General features: G+C 37.0%; 1 protein-coding gene and 1 long non-coding RNA gene across 3 annotated transcripts in view; one reads left to right on the top strand and one right to left on the bottom strand.

The window, feature by feature from the left end:
- The first annotated feature begins 109 nt into the window (after window positions 1-109).
- LOC311215102 lies at window positions 110-10,856 on the top strand. The gene is made up of 3 exons (XR_014618886.1): window positions 110-401; window positions 902-1,137; window positions 9,296-10,856. It is a non-coding gene; the product is annotated as an uncharacterized lncRNA (long non-coding RNA).
- The window catches only part of PDPK1 (3-phosphoinositide dependent protein kinase 1), a 67,592-nt gene continuing 48,236 nt past the window's right edge, over window positions 2,893-22,248 (bottom strand). For both annotated transcript variants that reach the window (XM_084296123.1, XM_084296122.1), the window contains 2 exons: window positions 17,243-17,368; window positions 2,893-9,400 (listed from right to left, as the gene is read on the bottom strand). In XM_084296123.1, the coding sequence (XP_084152249.1) occupies window positions 9,371-9,400; window positions 17,243-17,368 (156 nt within the window). In that variant the 3' untranslated portion in view covers window positions 2,893-9,370. The remainder of the gene's footprint in view (window positions 9,401-17,242; window positions 17,369-22,248) is intronic.

The following is a 22,248-nucleotide window of genomic DNA, read 5'->3' as shown; positions in this document are numbered from 1 at the left end:
GTACTCGGCCGGGGCTCTGATTGGAGGATTGGGGAGCGGCCCCGGTGACGGGCAGGCCAGGAAGCCTATGGGGAGAGCGGGGGCGGGGCGGAGCGGCCTGCCCGCTGGAGCCGGCGGGCGGGGCTGCCAGCAGGGCGGCAGGGCCCGGCGCCGGGCGGGGGGCCGCGGCGGAGCGGTGCTGCGGGCAGCGCGCCCTGGGGACGGCCCCGCGGCTGCCACGGCTCCCGGGTCCCTGTGGCGTCGGAAAGCGCAGACGCTGACCGTGACCGCTAGCGCAGCCTTGAGTCGCGTTTGTCCCAAATCTACTTCACCCGACTTTTAAGAGGCAGCACGCTTTGTGCCGCGTGGTTTTGCTTCCTTGCTCGTTTGTTTCTAAGAATTCGTTTTTGGTAGCTTATCAGGTAAGAATCACGTTCTGTCCTTGACTGTTTTTTTTGTTAAATTCTGATAAAGCTTAAGAAATTTCTGTCTTGAAACTTCCTCTTAGCCATGCCTTGCAGTGGTCTGCGTTTGGTAACGTGTTGAGCTGTGCACCTCCCATGCAGTACTTCAGGATCAAAATGGTTTCTGTTCTGGGAAACGCTAGAATTAATTAGTTCTTGGATTTGAATTGGTCCTAATGAAAATCTGTGCTGAGGTTAGGAACCTCCTTGCCCATCATCCCAGTTTGTGAATAGGCAGCTGCACGAGCGTTTTGTCTTAGACATCTTAAAACTTCTGTTGGAAGCCTGTTTCTTCATAGCCCCGGGTGACTGGGATTCAGTGGCAGCTGGCACCTGAAGTTGGCAGAATTAATATAAACTTGCTGGACACATTTATGTATACTTTGTTCTGCTTGGCTTTTAAAATTCTCACTTGAAATTTATTGGTTTTTGTTGTTGTTGTTTTTGACATTTTGTAGCATTTCAGACACGCACACCATGTAGAGATTTAACTTGTCTTTGAGAAAATGAAAGGCTACAGCAGAGAGTAAGGCAATAATCTACTATTCATATCCATAACGATGTCATCAGTTTAAACTGCAGTGAGAAAAATGCGGATCAGGTGTTAAGAAAATGCTGCTGACAAAGTTGCTATGGCACTAGACTGCCTAATGGAAAGATGAGTGTGGAGTCTTCATTGGTTGGAGTTTTAAAGGTAGGTTAAAATACATGCTTAAAATATATTTAATCCTGTGTTTAGCCAAGAGGATAAGCCAAGTAGTCTGTTACAGCCCTTCCAAGCTTTTTTTTTTTTTTTCTTATAAAGCTCGTGCTCTCATTTATTTCATGTTTGACTCTACAGAAGGAATGGAAAAAGTGTGTATTTCTGGTTTTCACCTTTCTAGGTTGGTCTCAAAAAAAACCCACATTGAGCTGTCCAAGTAGGGGGTTGTGCCTGCCACAGATCTTTGTTTTAAATCTCAAATGTTAGCTAGGCAATGTTTTTAAGAGATGTTATTGCCAGCAGACAAAAAGGAAGAACTGCTTCTAAAGCTTCTGTAGACATACTAAACAACAGCTATACATCACTCAATCCCCCAGTTCCAGGAGGAGTGTGAATTTGAGCATGGAATCCCACATCTATCAGGCGTAGAGAAAGAGTTAAAACTCTTTCAGCCCTTGGATTCTCCTCCACTGGCCACAAATATCCACAGTAAAACCAGGACAAACATGTACTCTTCCCTTTACCTTTCCAAGTATCCTGTCACTTGCAGTATGGATGCTTCGAAGCCAAAGATTTAAAATGCAGCTTTGGTAGTGTGGTCCTTGATGTAGCTGGCAGATTTCCTGTATTGTAGTAGGTTCACTTTTCAGAGCCTTTCAGTTGCTTGAATTTGCATCCTTCAAAACTCAGTACTGAAGATTGTCATTACTGATCTGAATGGAGATAGTGGAAGAAATCACATTTCATTGCAGACCCTGAGGATTCTAGTGACATTACCAAAAGCAATGATTTTTAGAGGAGACTGTTAACACACCACTCACAGGATTTATCTCTTAAAATTGTACAGGCTGCAGCCTCAGATAAAGTCACATAAATATGGACTATGTTTATTACTGCCAGGCAAGACTTAAGCACACTAAAAGATGAATTTGCATGGCCATTTTCATCTTCCTGAAATGAAACATCCCACTAAAAGGAAAGCTAGCGCCAAATAAACTCCAGTTATTATAGAGGATCCAACCTGGATGTTAATGACTGACTTGGACATGTAAGGCATAGGTGACGTGTAAGAGAAAGATCTACTTTACGTTTCCCGTATTAACTGGCATTTGGTACACACTTATCCCTTTTGTGCTCTCATTTTCACTAATTTGTGAAGACACTTGAAACTACAGATATGCACAGTAGGAATTTTGATTGAAAGTAGTGTTTTTAATTGTAAAGTGCAAATACTTTTATAACAAAGCCTGATAAAAATATATAATGATCATATTAAGTAGTTAATTCCTACCAGAGTTTGTACTTAGGATTTATTTTAATAAAAATCAAATACAATTAAAATGCAGGAAATCACTTTAGTAAAATGATACCATTTCACTAAAATTTCTCAACATAAAAGGAAAGATTAGAACATGCTTCACATTTAAAAACGATTAAAACTATTATGATGAAATTTGCCTCATTCTTAATTGTACAGCCTCTGTAAGACTTTAGAGCTGACAAAGTGACTTATATTTCTTACTTTATAGTGTATGTTGGCCTTATTACAAAGCGTCAATTTGATTACCTTTCCATACAAAAGTATTTATATTAAAAATTGGATTCTACAAGAAATCTGCAATGCTAGGTAGGCTGATTTGTGAGCTGTATGAAAGCAAATGTTTACAAACTGATCAGTTAGAACTTGACACTTTACACTTTTTTTTTTCTTTGTGGTGGTAGATACATATCCACAGCAGAGGGGCCAATTTCCTACTACAGTGATCAGTGACAGTCAGAGTAAACCCTAAGGAAAATACCTTAATTTCCCAGTGGATAAATATACAAATAAACATGGCTTTTTTGTGGTAAAGTCTTTGAGGTAGCAGAAAAAGATGCATCTCCTTTACAAAGGAAGAAGTATTACTGCTTTGAATCACTGCACAAATGTGAAACTGTATTTTATATCTGAAGTATTAAACCTGGCACATCAGTGATTTTATGCGGTCAACATTAATGGATTTAGAAAAGAAAGATTTAAGACATCAGACTTTAAAAGGGAAAAAAAACCAATTTTATTTCATGCAGTTTACAATATGCTAGTGTTATGAAAAGGAGGTTAAAAAAATACCCACACACATTTTAATTTTATCTTTGTTTTAAAAATGATGGCTAACTGTAAGAAACTTCAGATGTTTTGGGAAGCCCTAGCAGATTCTTTTTTATCCAGGGAAACTCCTTGGATTCATTTTTTTTGTCCATGTCTGTGCTAAGAGTTTTGGCTAATGCAAAAGCATTAAAACCAAATCAAAAAATCAAACTCTGCTGCAGTAAGAACACTTCAGAGATAATGAATTGGCACAAAATAAAGTGTTATTGCTAATCCACTATCCAGGAAATAACATGTTGGAAGTATGGCCACTTGGACAGCAACACAGCTGATGTACAGGTAATTGTGAGACCAGTAATTTCAAACAAACAAAACCAAAACAAGCAACCTGATGAATTAGGTAGGTGGGCCGCGACAGTCTATAGGAAACAGATTTACAGATTTTTCATAGCCAGGCTCAGATGAGGCTCACTACAAAAGTGAGTAGAAATAATTGCCATTTGATACTTGTTCGGTTTGGTGATCTTGGTGCAGTCCGAAGTAGACAGCTTGGCAACACTTCTTTTACAACATCTTGGCACTTGCTTCATCCTAGCAAGTATACATCGGCCAACTTAAGTTTTACTGAAACTGTGCATACTCTTTTGGAAAATCTTCAAAAGGAGCAAGAATCAGGTACATAGATGTATCAGCTCTTACATTTCATATGACCAGGCCTGGAAGTCTCAACTTCCAGGTGGATCAAAACTTAGACTCAGCTTTCTACAGCAAGGAGAATACTCTTATAGAACTTTCTCCTGCCACAGCCACCCCGAAAGGATCAAAATAACTTCAAGTAATTTTCTCTGATTATAATAGTTATTATGCCTTGGTAGACTTTGCAAAAGTAAAGGACTGCTAAGTCGCAATGAAATACTCAGCAAGAATTTCCTGTCATAGAATTTTCCTCAAAGCCTCTCTATTGCCAGTTCTATTCACAAAAGTTGTTAAATTTCAACATAGGCAATAATGAAGTGGTGGGCAAATGTGCTGTCTTCTCTGCTCTACTCCTTACCAAGTTGCGTATTGAAATGCCAAGCAAGACAGGAACACACTTATATCTGCAATTTCTAAAAATGATTGTAGCATCTGTTAGAAGAAGAAAAAAACACCTGTTTTTTAGAAGTTTATTTATTTATTCATTTTTCCTGGAACCCCAGATTAGCCCTGGAAAGTATTTTAGCCCTTAACATTTCTGCACTGAAAAGAGTTCCTTCACTTAGGCAAACTGAGCAATAAAAGATCTATTTAGCCCTTTAAAGCTTCAGTTTAGTAAGAAGCCTTTAAAGACAGCTACTGCTTGTTGTGAACCAAAAGAAAAGAGAAGTTGTAATACACTGAGTTCAGACAGGTGTCCACATTTTTAAATGGAATATTTTTGCTATTTTAAGAATCAATAATCCTACATGCAAACTCAGGTAATTTCCTGAGATCGTACTTAAAGCTAGAAATAACTACAGTATAAACTACAATGAAGCAAACAGACAGCATCCTCAGACTAAATATTTCAAAATGTCTGTGTTAGAAGATACTTCACTGTCCTGAGCTAGCAGGTACTGTTAAAGGCAAAGCAAAATCCCAGGTCTTTTTCAAGGGCCCCACCTTTCATGGCTGATTTAAGAAATTAATTTGAAAAACTTTAAAGAGATTTTTGATGTGGAAAGAGCGAATAAAATAGGAGAACGACACTTTCTGATTTTATCACATTTTAAGTGAACAAAATGCCACACTTCATCTTCAGACTCTTTTTTTCCACTTTACTTTGATCTCCGTGAAAAGCCCAGTATTTCTGTTCTCTCATTACTTTTCAAGGAATGCACTCCAGTATACCTGAATGATTGGACAGTACACATTATAACCCATTTTCTATATAATTGCATTCATTCACACATTTCTGCATTTTTGCATTGTAAGTTCATTTTTATAATACCAGTAAAATGGTAATTTGTTATTAATATGAGTGTGTTAATTTGTTGGTGATACTGCTCAAAAAGAGATCAACAACTTCCAACAACCTCAACAGATGTTCAGAGAATGCAGTGTTCTGTTCTGAGAATTCTGAAAATACCATCATCCCACTCAACACACTGGTTCCCTGCACCGGCCTACACTTGCATATTCTTTTGTATAATCTGCTAGAAATTTACATTTTTCTCCTGAAAAAAAAAACTCTCTCAGAGAAGGAGGAGATTGATTCAATTCTGGTATCTTCAGGAAATAATACCATTTCTAATCAATCATGACTGTTCATAAACATTGCTAGAAATGGAGCTGCACAGCTACTGTCTGAAGAAAATCTGAAGACAAGAAATTAGATGGAATCTTGAGCTCATTTTTTTTTTCAGGAATATCTTTTACTAAAGCTAGGGTGAAAGATGAAAGAAACTGGTATCATTACAAGACACCTGGCTAAACTTGAAAAAAAAAAAAACACAGAACATTTTTTCAAATGTTTTGAGTATATGATTCTGAGGACTGAAAGTTCAGTAGACAATCAATATAAGCTTCTAAATACAATCAAGCCTGTGACACACAATTAAGTTACTAACAGATAAACTGCAATTATCCAGACTCCTTAATAACTCCATAGTAAGTAGGAGAAAATTCCAGATAACCTTGTATCTTTAATTAAAAAAGCTATTTCTCATTTACTGTGGGAGCTGAGTCAGACTATGCTTTTGAACAGTTATGGACCAGGTGACATTCACATCTTAGCAGCTTCAGAATGACATGTTCATTGCAGATAAACTCGATTTGTCACCTTCTGAAATCCAAAAGCATTTCACATAGAAAACAGTTGTCTCCCATACAAAAAAAATAACTTCTGTCTAAATTTAAGTCCAAACAATCTGTTTCCTAACTTTAAGAAAGAAATGGCTACCGTAAGTTTGAACTTTTTAGTTTTTACACAAGTTTTGCATTTAAGAAATGACAGACATTTAAGAAATCCTCTAATAATCTACAGAAGTAACCTCATTTTCCATGGTCAACATGCCAAACTACTTCATTGAATATTCATATAGTGAAGGTGTAGAAAACTAAACCTTCCATAGAATTTTATTTTTTCCATGAGAGCTTACCTTGATTGACTGTTTATTTTGGTACCTCTCCCTTCCTGCATTATTTTCTTCTGCTATAATCTTTTTATGCTCAGGATCCTAAATTCATAGAATCATAGAAATGATTCTATAAATTCTAGCCTGGAGTACTGTTTTGATTTAAAGATAAGCTGTACAAATCCAGAGTTCATCTCATGCTTTTGCAGTATAACTTTTCAATTACAGATCCTTCAGTGTACATATCACTTTGACATCATCACAGGCAGGTTGCTTGAGGTAAATACTCCCCAAATGACAGCAAAGACACAAAAGACTCCAGTTTAAACTACATCAGTACATCACCTCATCCTGCAAGATGTTAACATATGAAGCAATGTTTGCAAAACTTGATGTAGGCTGGACTCTAATACAACAACCTTGTTACTATAGCTAACTTTATTTGACATTACAAGAGTCAAATAAAAAGAAACCATACTTTTTGAGGGATTGATTCCTAATGCCTTGAAAAAGGCATATAATTGCACTTCCAACTATCTCAAAGCCTCAGATGTTCACAAAAATTAAAGCAACAATGACAATAGCAAGAACGGAAAAGTAGGTAGTTAAGTGGTCTCAAACAATAGCATATATAAAATAATTTACAAGGTACCTATTAAAGTTCTCTCTTTTTTTGTTTTGTTTAAAACCTGTGTGAGGTATTGGAAACAAAGTGCAGAATGATTAACCACCCATTTCCCCCAAATTTGCTACAACATGGATACAATGTAAACTAGATAGCAGGTAATCTCACCATAAAAGCATGTTTTTAAACTGAAAAAAACTCCAGTGGAAAAAACATACTTAGAAAAAAAACACCCTTTTACATACTCTAAATTTGTTCTGGTTTTGCTCAGCTTGTTACTTATTCTTTGCTGCTGCCATTCTTGAAAATTTCAGTTCATAAGACAAAAATACTCATTTTGGGAGGAGTTAAATAAGAGAGACAACAGAAATACAGATTTGGAAGGATCATTACACAGATATTTTGGGCTTTAGAATCCAGTTAGGCCAATGCTGCGTTACTCTGTAAAGCACATCAAGAAAACAAGAAACCTACTTGGCTGCACTTCCATGAGCTAGAGAACTCAGGGAATATGGTGGAGTCATGCTGTTTAAAAACACAGTGACTACTGCAGCAGAGGAAATGTTTTAATATGTACTTAACACAGACAATAGCTATGCTTATATTCAGATACATAAGATAATCTGTTATTATTTAGGGGAAACTTGGGTGTTAAATTTAAGCTGATAAAATATGGGTGCCTAAAAAAGTATAAAAGTATAAACATTGCTCCCTACACAATTACATTTTTAGTAAATTCAATTCAGTTTTAACATTTTAAAAAAAGACAAACATTTTACGTGTTGTTGTGGAGGGGCCAGCAGCTTCCAGTGCAGACCACATCCAAGTGGCAAAATGCATTACAAACCCTTTCAAGCATTAGTCGCATGGACAAAACATTTAGCCCACTGTTTAACCAGCTTAGTATAAATGTTTTTTACAAATTGTTCCTGCCAAACCTTTATCAATGTATAATCTTTTTTTTTATTATTATTAATTTTTTTTGAAAAAAATAAATAAAGGTAGACCCTGGGTGTTTGACAATGGGGCTTTTGTGTAAAGGATTACATAGAGTATATGCATAAATTCTGATGTTACTGAGAATGAAAACAAATGTCTGTAGAATTCAAAACAATCTTACAGCTTTTTGAAACTCCCTTCCACTGCTTTCAGCTATTAAGTCAATGAAGCTGAGTTTTATACCGTCAATATCATTAAGTGTTTTAAAGATGTGTGAAAGATTTTGCTCAAAACATAGTGTATTAAAAAGCTCCAGTCTTGTGTATTAGCCTTCATCAAGGACATAAACTAATAAAGCTGCACCAGATGTATTCAAACGGTGTTCTTTAACTGCATAGTTGAAACAGTATAGAAAGATTGATTACAGGTATCTTGAATGTATGAAGTAATTAAGTATTTCGATTGCATGAGCTTGTGTTCACGCTCTAGGTTGATTCTAATCCCAGCCACAGAGATAGGGATCTAGGACTAACCAACCATATTTCTGTAAAACTTCCAGCTCTTGAAAAATCTCAACTGTAATCCATAGAGGTCAACACTTATAGGAATTTTTAAAAGTACAAACACACATTTGAATACAAATATCTCAAAAGAAAGAAAGTTCAGTTGTTCATTTTAAGTGAATTTTGATTCCCCTTCCAAACATCTGGCTAAGACTGGAGCGTAACTTTTGCAGGAGGAGACTGATTTGAGAGAAAGAACATCAAGAATTACTCAGATGAAGGCCATTTTCTCAGAGTTTAGTCTTCCCTTTGTGTATTAACATATGCCATAAACCCACAGTCAATATATACAACCTTCCTTTAAAGAAACCTTTTGTCTGTTGTGTAACTTTTTACATGCTAGTTTCAGTTGATCTCCTAGGCTGTTCTTACGAAATAGAATGTCACAGAGCCATAAGGAATGTGCAGTAGAAGACAGTCAACTAGGGCTGTCACTGATTTGAAAACAATGTAGGCCCAAATATTTGCATTTGTGGGCTGTAACGTGTGTGTGTGTAGCACCAATTGCATTGTCCTTTAAATGTTTACAATGATTAGTAGGAAAATCTCTGCAAACTGATCAACATTGGGTCATCCAGCACCAAGCATTAAGTGCTACATGTCTCAGAGGAAAATATAAGTGCATGGTCATTTCTCTTCAAATGGCCATTGTCAGTCAGCCCATAAGACAGTATAACCATGCACTACAACCAAAACTTAAAACACACTCCTCCCACACCATCTATTCCCATTAAGTAATCTTGCAATGCTTTCAGCCAGTTGACACCAGCTTATAGGCAAAAATGGTTGAAACCCAGATCAACAGAAAATTGTCTAAATCAGATTTTTTCTTTTGCAGCCAAGCCTCTTCAATGTGACAATTCACTGCATCTTGGAATAAAAGAGAAAAAATCTTCACCGTTCAATACTGTCTTCACATCCTGGAACCTCGTTCTTGCAAAATCTGAAAGAGACCAACAATTTTATAAATGAAAATTCTCTGAATGTCATTCTTAAAGAATGGAGGACAAAGAACAACATAACGACTATTTCAAAAAAAAAAAAAAAAAAAGAATTTTTAAAGAAGCTGGTTCAAGGACATTCTTGAAGCTTTTGCTTTAAGATTGAAAAAGAAGGATTAATACATACAATGTTTTACTATCAAACATCATGAAAACTAATGTACATCGCTGCTAGTAACTGAGCCTGATTAATATAACCAAAGCTTAAGGGCTGGAAGACATAAGTAGTAAGCCATTTTATTTCATCCTTGTTCTAAAGATACTTAAGTCCCATATAGTAAATGAACCAGATACATTTTAAAACTTGGGATTTAATCTTAAATTTTTCCTATTGCAGTAAATGTCCTTTACTCTCTCAAATTTCAGCTGCAATTGTATTCCTTGAAAACGTAATTAGCAACCTAAAATGCGCACAAATGTCATACTGGGTGAGATGATGCATACAGCTTTCAAAGACCAACAGTATGAGTTGACAAGAACTAAACTGACATTTGAAATAGATGTCCAGACTTGATCTTTAGCATGAACTAAATTCAGACAACAAGATTTCTTCATAGTAAAAAGTTTTAGTAAATTTTTTTTTACAGTGGAGTTCGGATATACAAAGCTCATCAGTTGGACTCACCGCCTATAGGACAGTAAGTCCTACTTTGACAACAGTTTTAAAATAATTTTACATTAATATTATTTGTTCATGGTAGATCTCACAAGATTGTTAAGTATCCCTTCCAGTCCACAGGAAAATTGCTTCTGCAGAGACAGGACATAGCACATTGCACTTTTCATGCACTACCCTATCCATCATTATCCTTTGAATCACCCAAGCCAGGCAGCTGAGAGGTGTCGCAGCCTTTGACTTCATGAGAAGGAATATATTTCTCGAAAATTTTGTCTAAGGAATTTGCTTCTCCCACTGTTACCAAGGAACTGAGATTCCCATTACAGTGAATAAGATGATTTGGTTTTCCCCTAAAGGCAGTTGACTTGTTTAATAGGTGTATATTAAATATAGGGAATGAAGTCTAATGAAACCAAATTATCTGCCCCTGAAGAACCTAGGAAACCTTGTATATAGCATCCTATAACACAAAGACTATGTATTCTATTTTGATTTTTTATTTTCCCCTTTTCAACCTTCTTCAGCACCTCCAGTGAAGAAAGGATCCATGTCTTAGGACTGACTGTGCAGGCCACTGTGTTTCTCACATTTCTACTCTAAACTGAATACTGCAATCAGCAGTAATGACATCAGCTCTGAAGCTGCTTTCGTGTACCCACAGGGAAGCCTGCAAGCAAACGGCAGAACCAGTGATGACCATGGCCAAAAAAAGACTAAGCAAAGCTTCAAATGTACTTAGCACAAGTACTTTATCAGCAAATAAAATTATCTCTAATTCATTTTCTTTTATTTCCTGGTTGTTTTCCAAGTACTGAGAAGAGCTCTTCAAAACCTGGCAGAAACCAAAGGCACAGTCCCTGGGAAATGGCATAGCTGTCTTCAATGTAGAATTTTTTTCTATGATGATTTCAATTTAATCTCATATTATGACAAACACCTCATGCTAGTAGCACTCAGTAGCACATTCTACCCCCAGAGGATTCACAGAATTTGACAGTACACACGATCTTTGTGCCTGTTGGGTAAAAACTGTCACACCAAAAATTAACAGAGCATGCCAATTTCATGTTTGGTTTTAAATGAAAAAGTCTAGGTATTTGGTTTCCTTTTAGTATTGTTAGAATGTTGATAATTTACCGTATCGGCCTCTTATCAGTCATTAAGCCTAATGTCATTCACAGAGGCTATAGTCAAGTAGGGTCTCACCTGCATTGCACAATGCCATGGGATTTTTTTAAGGACTGGAGTTCATAAAGACTCCATCGCCATTTGTATGCTCTTCTCAAGGACAGTTCAGAGACAGTTCAGGGTTAACTTAAAAAACAAACAAACAAAAAAATCCACTTTATCACTTGCTCCCTGGAATGCCTGCAGTACCTGGATCTCACTTTTTGGTCACAAAGTTCTGTTTCATTTCAAAGTCAGACTTACTATTATTTACAAGTTAGGAAATGAAGTGACACTGCAGGTACTTTGATAAATTTACAAAATACAGAAGGATTCTCTGATGGGCTATAATGCGTTTTCAGGTATATTTTAAATGCAAACACTGCATATTTCATGAGGAGGAATCTACTATGTGTACTAAGCAAAAAACTTTTCATATTAAGATGTCGGGAAGATACAGGTGCATTCTGCACAGAAAAGACAGGCCTTGAAAATTGCTCAGTAGCTAGTACATTCAAAAGATGTTAGACAAACTTACAGAATATAGTGCCAATGACACCTATTTCATGTAATGATCTGGATGCAGGCTTGAAGCCAAAATTTCTAACCTGCTCCTTACCAGAAGCTGGGGAAATACATCATGAGTTATTCTGATAAATGCTTCATGCTTAGTCTCTTTCCTCAAGTATTTGGAGTCGGTCACAGCAGAGAATAAGGTACTGGGGCAGAAGTCCACATTGTGGATAAACAGTCTGACCCATCAAAAGTAGCAAATAAGTGCCAAGAGAGGCAAAAACATGGCTGAAATAAGTACATGTGCAGTTAGAAAGTATTACTGGATCAACTAATTTTGTGAATGTTTCCCATCTGAAATGCAACATTTGAGTTTATTCTTTCCTAAAAGATAAAAAATGCTTTTAAGATTAAGAGAGTTAGAATTACTTTCTGTAACTTCAAGAGCACATACAAATAAGACAAGCTAAGCCAGATCTAGATGTTGAATTTGGCACACTGCTGCGCCAGTAAATCCAACATAAAATAGAAAATTCCATCAGCTCAGGCAATATTTTAACACATTTTACTTGGTACTTTTTCTGCAACCCCTAACTTTACTAAAGAGGAAATGATTTCTCATCAACAAGCTCTCAAGGGAAGTGTTCCATCAACCTCTGTTTAGAAATTGGGTGATAGAGGATCTTCTATAGTCATGAACAGTGACTTTGTCCAAAGAGGAAAAGAGAACACTGAATTTCAATTATCAGGAATTCTATCAAAATTTGAATTACTAATTACCGAAAGAATGACCAATTCTATTCTGCAATCCGAAACTCCTCCTTTTTTCATGAAAATAAAACTTTAATGAGACTTCCTGAAAATTTTAGTCACTTCCTGTGCAAAAATGCTGAGAGAAGATGTCTCAACACTAACAAAGGTAACTAAATGCCAGTGGCTAGGATTGTAGAACACATCTTGAGCAGAACCAGGCACTGAAGAAGATTTCATGTGAAAACACACTCTATTAGCTAAACAGAGACTTTCACGGATAACGTTCCTCTGAACTTATACTTTAGATCTGTTGTCTTCAGAATTTTCCTGCTTTCCGTGTTTCTATTGTTTTTTATCCAGATGCAGCAGATCCAAAGTTGACTTAAAAACTCTCAGCAATGTTGAATAAACTCTCTCATCCTAAGGGCCCAAGTGTGGTAGTTCCTTTTGCTCAGAATAATTTTGCTGCAGACAGAGTAACATCTTAAGAGACTTTCTGTCTCTCAGGCAGCTGAGAGAGCTTGCATTCAGTTCCATCAAAGAATCAATTTACTTTTTTCAATGAAGCTTCAGATTTGATCCATTCCTTGTAACCATTCCAGAAGACTTAGCAGAAGACCTTATTCTACCTCAGCAGTAGTTTCTGTTAGCATCGGGAAAGATAATAACCATAGGATAGTAGAATGGTTTGTATTGGAAGGGACCTTAAAGATTACCTAGTTTCAACCAGTTGTAATGTATCTTCTTCAGCTGTGTGGAAGCAACACTTCAGAGGTAAGTATAAGGCTGCTTTACAGCTAAAATATTCAGCTGTGTAGATGAGATGCTGGAGCTCAGTCTCATGCAATTATAAGCATCTTTGATACATACGGATTCCTGATGTGACCTGTAAAGTACCTTGATCTTCAATAAGATGTCAAACTGCAGTAGAAAGGACCTGACCCTTCTGTTGAGACAGTTGTTTCCTGCGGTAAAGACAACTGTAGCACTAAAATTACATCATGTGCCTGTATTTGCCAGGTCTTGATTAAAAAATTATTAACTTCAAAATTATCAGATCTGTTGACTACACTGCACTTCAGTTAAGTTTGTTAATTTATTACCACATAAGACATTTGCTGAAAATTTATACTCCAAGCTTGTATGAGACACCCCTACACATAAAAAGTAATTGACAGAAAAGGTGGTGCAAGGAAAATATAAATCAAAACCAATTTTGATCCTATAGTATTTCCCCCTAGAACCTATATGAAGCACTTTTCTTCTCAGCATAACTTTAAAGGTATAGATCATAGTACAGCTGGTAACAGCAACATTGATTACTCTGTCAAAGAAGCAACATACAGAACATGTATTCTGTTTTTGCTAACCATGCCACAACTATAACCACAAACAAATACACCACCAGGACTAGCCAAAGGACAGCACTAGTGGGGGCAGGAATTGGATGGGGCAGAAAAGCATCTGGGTAAAATCCTAGGGCAGCTAGTGCTCACCATGACATTTACACTTAATCTGAGTCATTCATATCGTAATCCGTTTCTTCATCTTCACTCTGAGTGGCATGCAGCATGCAGCAAGTATAGAGAAAGGAAAGGAAAAGAAAAGATTGCAGGTGAGTCAGTGCTGCAACAGAGTACAGTCCACTTACACTTGAAGCATCTGGGAGTGATATTTATTTTTATTTTATTTTATTTTTTTTACTTTTATCCAGTATCCCTGCTCTTTGTAAAAAAGTATGGCAGCAGACAATTTCAAGCAGGAACACTATAGATTTCATGAAAATTTCCTTTCGCAAACATCCTACAGTTAGCAGATAGAAGCCAATAGTGCCATGCAATGTAACAGGGACCTTAGGTATAGAGAAAGCTTAAACAAACCGGAGTTGGTATCTTTATTCCACTTACTGTTCCCCACACATGGGGAAGGATAGCACTTGAAAACTTAACTTTGAATGCAGATTTTATGAACAGGCTTTGGTCATTACTTCCAAGAGTGACAGGTAAATGAAGTGGTATGAAAAAGAAGAATGCTTGTGGGAACACAGGCTATCTTTTAATAATGCCGTGGCTTCCTGTAAAAGTCACTGCAACAATTTAAGTCAATGCTCCAAATGGGGTTACATTCCCTCTCTCAGGAATATTAAAAGGCTATGCAAAAGTCAGCTACTAAGTAAGAAGGGCAGGCGCTTAAATACACTTAAAGACTGGTACTTTACTATCTGTTAAATAGTTTTGTTTGTAGTTTTTGTTTTATTTTTTTGGTGAATTTTGACCTGCTTTTTTTTTTTTTTTTTTTTCCCCTTAAAAACACCAGTGACAGGAAAGTGCTAAAATTGCTTTGTGGAAAATATACACTACAAGACTGATCACCACTAATATTTCATAGCACAGCAGATTTTCTGCTATTTGTCACTGTATTCTTTCTATGCTTTACATCAGCAAAATAGTGTGTTATGCTTTGTATTGCCACGTTTGAGTTTCACCAATACATAGTTCAGTTAAGTGGTGTACAGGTTTGAGAGTCAGTAAAGACTGCATAGACCAATAACAATGAGAGATTCTGATTATACTGGAGTCCCACATTTCAAAGTTTTAATTGCAACCGTTTCCCTCTTCTAAGCTACCTAAGCAAACTGTTTTCCAAACAAGAAAACATAAGAAAAATGTCTCTAAGAAGGAATGAGGTGAAGTTGGATTAGATGGGGTATCAGAGAATGCTTTTTTCCTATTTTGAAAGTCCAGTACTATTAATTTAAAATTGAAGTGCACGTCAATAAAAATTACATACTGGTGCTTTTTTTCTTTCTGTATCTTAATCTGCTGCAAAAGTAATAGTTAGGAAGACTTTCTCATTGTTTCTAGAAGACAGTCCTAGGAGGTGAATGTATCATTCTGTATATATCACTGTATACCATAATTTCAATCATGCAAACTTCATGAAGACCAACTCAGACACTAATGAAGAGGTTGCAGATGGGATCTACAGTTCCCAAAGACCAGTCCAAATTTCTCACACTGCTGTCAGAAACCTCTCAAACTAAAAGGAATTCCTCCCCCCATGTCCCAGTGCAACAAATACCTGTAAAATATATAGCAGAAACACACTGTATCAAAACCAATTTTCAGACATTGCCATTTATTGCTAGCAAAAGCTCAACTCTTCCAGGAAACAAGGAATGAGTGCTTATATCACCAACCAAAAACTATCAGTAAGTCTCATTCATTGCCCTGGTCAAATTATGCTCTGCACTCCTCTCCAAAATGATGACCAAGAAGCCCTTGAATGGAGAGGTCTAGGATTTAGCTTCTCTCAGAGCTACTAATTGTACAGGAGTCCTGAATTAGTTTTTCTTTTCATGGTTTAAGTTTCATTTGATCCATATTTTCTATTAAACTAACGATGCAATGTAACTCTGGCAACTTCTGAAGTTCCCTGAAGATGTACTACTATTCCTTATGAATGTGTGTAGCAGGTTCAAGAATTTCACTTTTTTTTTTTCAGGCATGTATCTCAGCCATAAACTATTGCCACATCGCTCTTTGTCAACTTTTCAATTTTCCTTAACCATTCTGGTGAAAGCAGACCATGATTAGGGTTCAGGAAAGAATGTGACATGGCTTACACAGGTTCACTGTTTACCCTTGATGACATTAAGCCCTTACAACTCCTTGGAAATCTTATCTCAACAGCAACAAATTAGCAGAAATCAATCATTTCACTAAAGCATCCAAACAAAAGCCTGGAGTACTTTTAAAGTGTAATTTTAAAAAATGTCTTCATAGATGTAGCAGCTAAATGAAGTTACACAGTAGAGCAAGTAGTGAAGTTTTATTTATTTGGGGCCTCAGTGCCAAGACCCACTTCACATTTTAGCATTATTTCAAGATCTATTACTTTAAAGGTGATTCTTGAGAAAGCAATCACTGATGTTCTACCAACTGTTTCCCATTTAAACATACTAGATGAAAAGCTTTTAAGCCAACTACAAAAGCACCCAGTTTACCTACAGTAGTTTCCTCACACAAAGCAATAGAATATGCTTACATACATAACTAGTCTGCCTTATTACTGCTCAGTTGTTTTTACATCTTTCATTTGTACATACTCTGAAAGACAATTGATGAAAATGCTAAGATACTGTACCCATTACAGTCTTTTTATAAAATGGGTTACAGAAAGGAAGGAGAACTATATGGAAACTGAAAATAATAGGCTATATAATATATATAATATTATTAATATTAATTATTATAATATATAATATATAATATATAATAGGCTAAAAAAATCTTCATTTTACAACATATTGCACACTGTTTTTCAAAGACAGCATTCTAAAATCCGTGACAGTAAGATGTCTTCAGCTGAACTCAAGCAAGGAAAACATTTTTCAAATGAATCATTTAAAGAATAAGGAGTCATTAAAACGTGTAAGAAACAAAATGTAGATACTCAACTGTAAACAGCAAGTATCTGAAAACTCAAAAAACAGGATAGGTATCAGGAACAATACAGAATATTCCATTTAAAGAAGCCATCCAGTATAACAAATTTATGATGACTTTACCATTTACACTCTCTTATACAATGAACAGGGAACCATTATCAGTTTTGAAGGAGGGTGAAAAGGCAATTCAATAAAAGTCCAGAAGAGAGGTAGGCCTAGCATGACTTAGCAAAGTGTACCTGTTTTGACAATATTTCTTTACTCTGATGTCTAGTAACTTACCTTTGCTTTTTCGCTGGGTTCACTGGTTGTGCCATAGGGAGTGTTATGCAATTCCTTCGAGACAACACACAGAAATTCAGCCTGATCTTCATTGCCATAGTTATAGGAAGAACCAATACTGACCAGCTAAAAAAAAAGAAAAAAAGTCAGTTGCATTTCCATATAAAACAAATCCCATAAATTCTCATGAGAAATAACACTCCTCACTCTTCAGACTGATGGCTGTGCCTGACACATGACTCTCTACTTCAATGCAAATACATTTTGATGTTGACAAATACACTGACAATCTGATGATAAGATAAACATAGCTTTTCTTTTTTAAACATTTACAGAATTAATGGTTTACAGTTATGATTATACTGTCAAAGAAAAGGGTACAAAGGCAGGCCAGTGGAGATGCAGCCTGTTCCCCGTTCCTGCTATTTAGTGGAAACCTTCCCATCCTCCAAAGTTAATTTTAAAAACATTTGAGTGTGGTATCTTAACGTGGTATGACTTAGTATGTAAATGGCTGCATGCAGGAAGCACTTTAGCCTGGAGGGATACCTACCACTATATTTACAGAATAAAAATACTTCTACCAGAACATATTTTGAGTAGACAAAGTCAAAATTTGTCCTTAATCAGAAAACAGCAAGACACAGCATGTTGGGACACTAAGATTAACATCTGAAATCCATGTGTACTGCTATGAGGAAGTGTAATTTAGGAAGCACTACAAGCGGAAGCCATGTATAATGAAATGTGACCTATTTACAAGCTCCTGCAAGTCTTTATACTGAATGATAAATGACAATTTATTGATAAGGAAGGATATAATCAATGTCAGTATTACCTCATATGCAGCATGTCTATCAAATGGCATTAGTTTCATATATCTTGTCTTACCTTACACATGGTACACTTACCTAATGCTAGCTTTACATAGCCTGCCTTTCCCAGACAGAATCAATTCAGATGTAGCTGGTTCATTTTTTTAAAGATTTATTTCAAAAGCATGACAAGATAATGTATGGTGATGTAATTACTGACACAGTTCAAGGACCTAAAAAATCAAATTGTTGCACAGATACACTGTATCTAAATGTCATTACTGAAACTATATTACATCTACCTACCAAACCACCACAAACATGTAATAAGGCTGTCCTATTCCTCAGTCTCTATTATATCATTAAATTGCCCTGGTAATGGCTCCACAGAAAAGGCCTGGCTTATGTTTTAAAGCAGCAGCATTCGAAAAACTATGGCTGTTTGTCTAAAAAGAAGCATACTTCCATTAGTCTAGCAGACCACCAAAGAAAGTAAAAGACTTGTTAGAGTAGGAAAGATGAAACCAAGATGAAATTTTGGTCCATAATCTACTTGAGGGGTAAGACAATTTCCCCAACAAAAGTGGAAGGCAGATCAAGGTAAAAAGCAGCTTCCATAATGCACTGTCATGAGAAAATAAAATCTAATTGTACTTTTAAGGAGAGAGAAGAGAGATACTCAGATGTTCCAGCACTCTGGTAAGACAAGACAAGACAAGCAAGAACATCTACAGACTGAAAGAGCTAGTGTCTACAAAGAACATCAAGCAGTATGTCTGCAGAAGGAAACAACCTGATGCCAGGCTTGGGCAATATCAAAGTTTCTAGACCCGGATGGCATTACGGATGCCTAATCACAGCTGTTATGTCCCATTCTACAAAGCTCATCTTCTGCTCCTACTGAAGGAGGGAGAAGGAAGAGTAATTGAAAGGAAGGTTATTCACCTTCCCACTTTAAGCAGAACTGCCATAAAGTAGAACTGTCATGTGGAGTTGTTGCATACCCGACTGAGCAATACCATTTGATAGTATAATTGATAACAATTTTTAGAAGAATAAAAAAAAAAGCTGTTAAGTTGGCTCTAAGCCTGTTGAAGTGGTATGAAGTTTAGTCTATGCATTATATATCAAACTACATAATACAAACTCAGCAACTACTTCAATTACTGTGGTAAAATGTAGAAATATTTTAAACAGTATTTTTAACCCACTTATAGACCAGAACACATTCAAGAAGCTGGAAACATGTTTAAAAAAAACATACATAATTAACCTTCTCTGAAGAGAAATTTGAAGAATAAAATTCAAGCATATGATTTGATTCAGTATAGTCTTGCAAAATAGCAAGAACTTGATATTAGATAAACTATAACAGCTGTAGTAATTGTCCTACCAGAAAAAAATAATACTTTACTCATTGACACACAACAGTAATAAGTGATCTCTCTGAAAGATATGTCACAAGATCCAAACATTAGCCAAATGTTCAATCCTGATTCAACTTGGTCGATAGTTCCTCAGTTGATAGCTACTTAAATCCTCTACTAATGCTTTATAATTCAAATTAGTTGACCTTTTGCATGTAAGTCTTTTTAGGAGATGTGTCAGACTGACTATTTATTAGCTCACTGGACTAAACTATTGATGTTGCTGACTGCAATAAATATAGATGACTTTTTGACAACATTAAATAGTTGGTGCATTTCAAGACAAAGTTTCTTTTGCAACGTTAAACACAAGTTCTTCAAAACTTCAATGCACTGTACTCTTGTAAATAGTTCTACATATCCACAGCCTATGATGTATTATTTGTGGAGTTATCAATAGGATGCTACACACTTCATCTTAGCTTCAAGATGCATGAACAGCAACAAAGGAGATAGCAGAAAAAGAAACAGTAAAAAATGGTTGCAGATTAGAATTGTAGTGTCAGAAAGTACGCTTAGAAATAAAGCAGTATTGTAGCAAGTCATCTCAGTGTTCCCAGAGTAGGCAGCAACATTTTAAGAAGGATGCTGATAAACTGGAAGGAGTTCTTAAACCTCTGTGTCCCCCTCCACCTTCTTCCCCGCTCAAAACAACACAAACACAGCAAATCACTGCATCTATGTATTACAATGCATAGGAGGAGAATTTTCAGGTTGTTCAGCCTGCTGCTTCTCATGTTTTCTGAAAGGACAAACTTTTTTTTTTTTTGTCAACAGCAGATAAAGTTTTTTTATGACCAACAACTTAAGGAAGGAAAAAACTTTCTTAAACTATGAATTTCACAGATGTGTATGATTATTAGATGCATATAAATACACGTATATGTATATATATTTGTCCTCATTGTTTTTGTTCCTTCCATGTGTTGAGTCCCAACAATGCTGTAACTGAGCATAGGAAAATGTAAACATTACATATCACAGAAAATGTATTTGATTGTGATCCATTCATTGATTGCATGGACTAAAGTTCCTGATGCTACTAGGCTGTTAGCTGTAATTAACAAAGTCACAAATGGAGAGCAAGTAATTTTTCTTTTCCATAAATCAAGAGAAGCAGAATTATTTGTATTATACTGCCTAATGTGCCAATATGTGTCCGAGTTTTCCTGAGAAGACATAGAAATAACAAGAAGAAAGTCTCTGTGTCATAAAGCCTGAATTTTAAAATAAAAGATGACAATCAGAAAGGTCAAAGGAAAAAAAATGGCATAAATTGTTTAGCAAAATTCTGGCGAAAGGGAAGGGTGGAAGCTAATGACTTCTGGTACCAAGTGGACAGCCCCTGCCCCACCTAAGGGCATACATCTACAAAACAGGTTTATCACCCTAAAAGCTGAAGGGAAGCCAGATGTGCCTACAAGCAAAGAATCTGATCCACCTAACCCTAAACCATGCAAGGCCACTAGGAAGAAATGGTGAGTCATCGTAATGGGTGACTCCCTGCTACACAGAACAGAGGCATCCATCTGTCAGACAGACTTAACTACAGAGGTTTGCTGTCTGCCAGAGGCCCAGATCCAGGATATTGTGGAGGGAACACCACAGCTAATCCAGCCCTCTGACTACTGCCCCCTGCTTTTACTCCCCATGGGCATAAATGATACTGCCAAGTGAAAATCAAGACTGTATCAAAAGTGACTACAAAGCTCTGTGGGCAACAGTCAACATTAGGGGAGCCCAGGTAGTGTTGTCTTCAATACCGCCAGAGGTAAAAGGGTGTGAGGAGGAAGGCATCCCTAGCATAAGTCAATAATTGGCTATGGAATTGATGTTGAAAACAACATTTTGGGTTCTGTGACCGTGGGACCCTGTTTGTGTACCAGCATTTCCCTGGGAGAGATGGAACCCACTTTACTGAGCAAGGTAAAGATCCTTGCACCAAAAAACACAAAGTCAGGCAAAAATGGAAGCATACAGAGGTTGTAAGCAAGGATAGGAATACAGAGACATTATTTGAGCATCCTAGGATGAAATTTGGAAAGCTAAAGCCCTGTAGGAATTGAGCCTGGCCAGGGATGTCAAGGACATCGAGAAGGGCTTCTCTAAGCATACTGGCAACAAAAGGAAGAGTAGGGAAAAATATGAGCCTGCTGCTGAACGAGACAGAGTACCTGGTTACACAGGACAGCGAGGAGGCTGCTGTACTAAATGCCTTCTTTGCCTCAGTTTTCACTAGCAAGTCTGGCCTTCAGCAATCCCAGTCCCGATAGCAAACATGGAAAAGATGACGTGCCTTTCGTGGAAAAGGATTAGACCATGAAATGCAAACTGGACATACACAAGTCCATGGGGCCTGACGGAATTAACCCACGAGGGCTTGGGGTAGCTGACAGGTCTTGGACAGATGACCCAGCTGGAAACCATCTTTGCACAAAAAGGCCTGGGGGACACCAGCCAGGAACATGAGCCAGCTATGTGTCCTTCCTGCAAAGGCCACGTTAAGCGAAGTATTGCCAGCGTGTCAAGGGAAGTGATCTTTCCACTTTCCTCAGCAATAGTGAGGCCAAACCTGGAATACAGTGGTCACCCCAGTACAAGAAAGGCATGGCAATCCTGGAGAGAGCTCAATGAAGGGCCACAAAGATGCTGAAGGGACCGGAGCACCTCTCCTAGCAGGAAAGGCCAAGAGGGCTGGGACTGTTCAGCCTGGAGAAGGGAAGGCTCAAGGGGATCTTACCAATAAAAATGAGAGGCTGCAAAG

Source organism: Netta rufina (assembly GCF_964035555.1).
Source record: "Netta rufina genome assembly, chromosome: 15".
Lineage (NCBI taxonomy): Eukaryota > Metazoa > Chordata > Aves > Anseriformes > Anatidae > Netta > Netta rufina.
The sequence above is the reverse complement of the archived record's forward strand: the minus strand, read 5'-3'. Positions and strand labels throughout refer to the sequence as shown.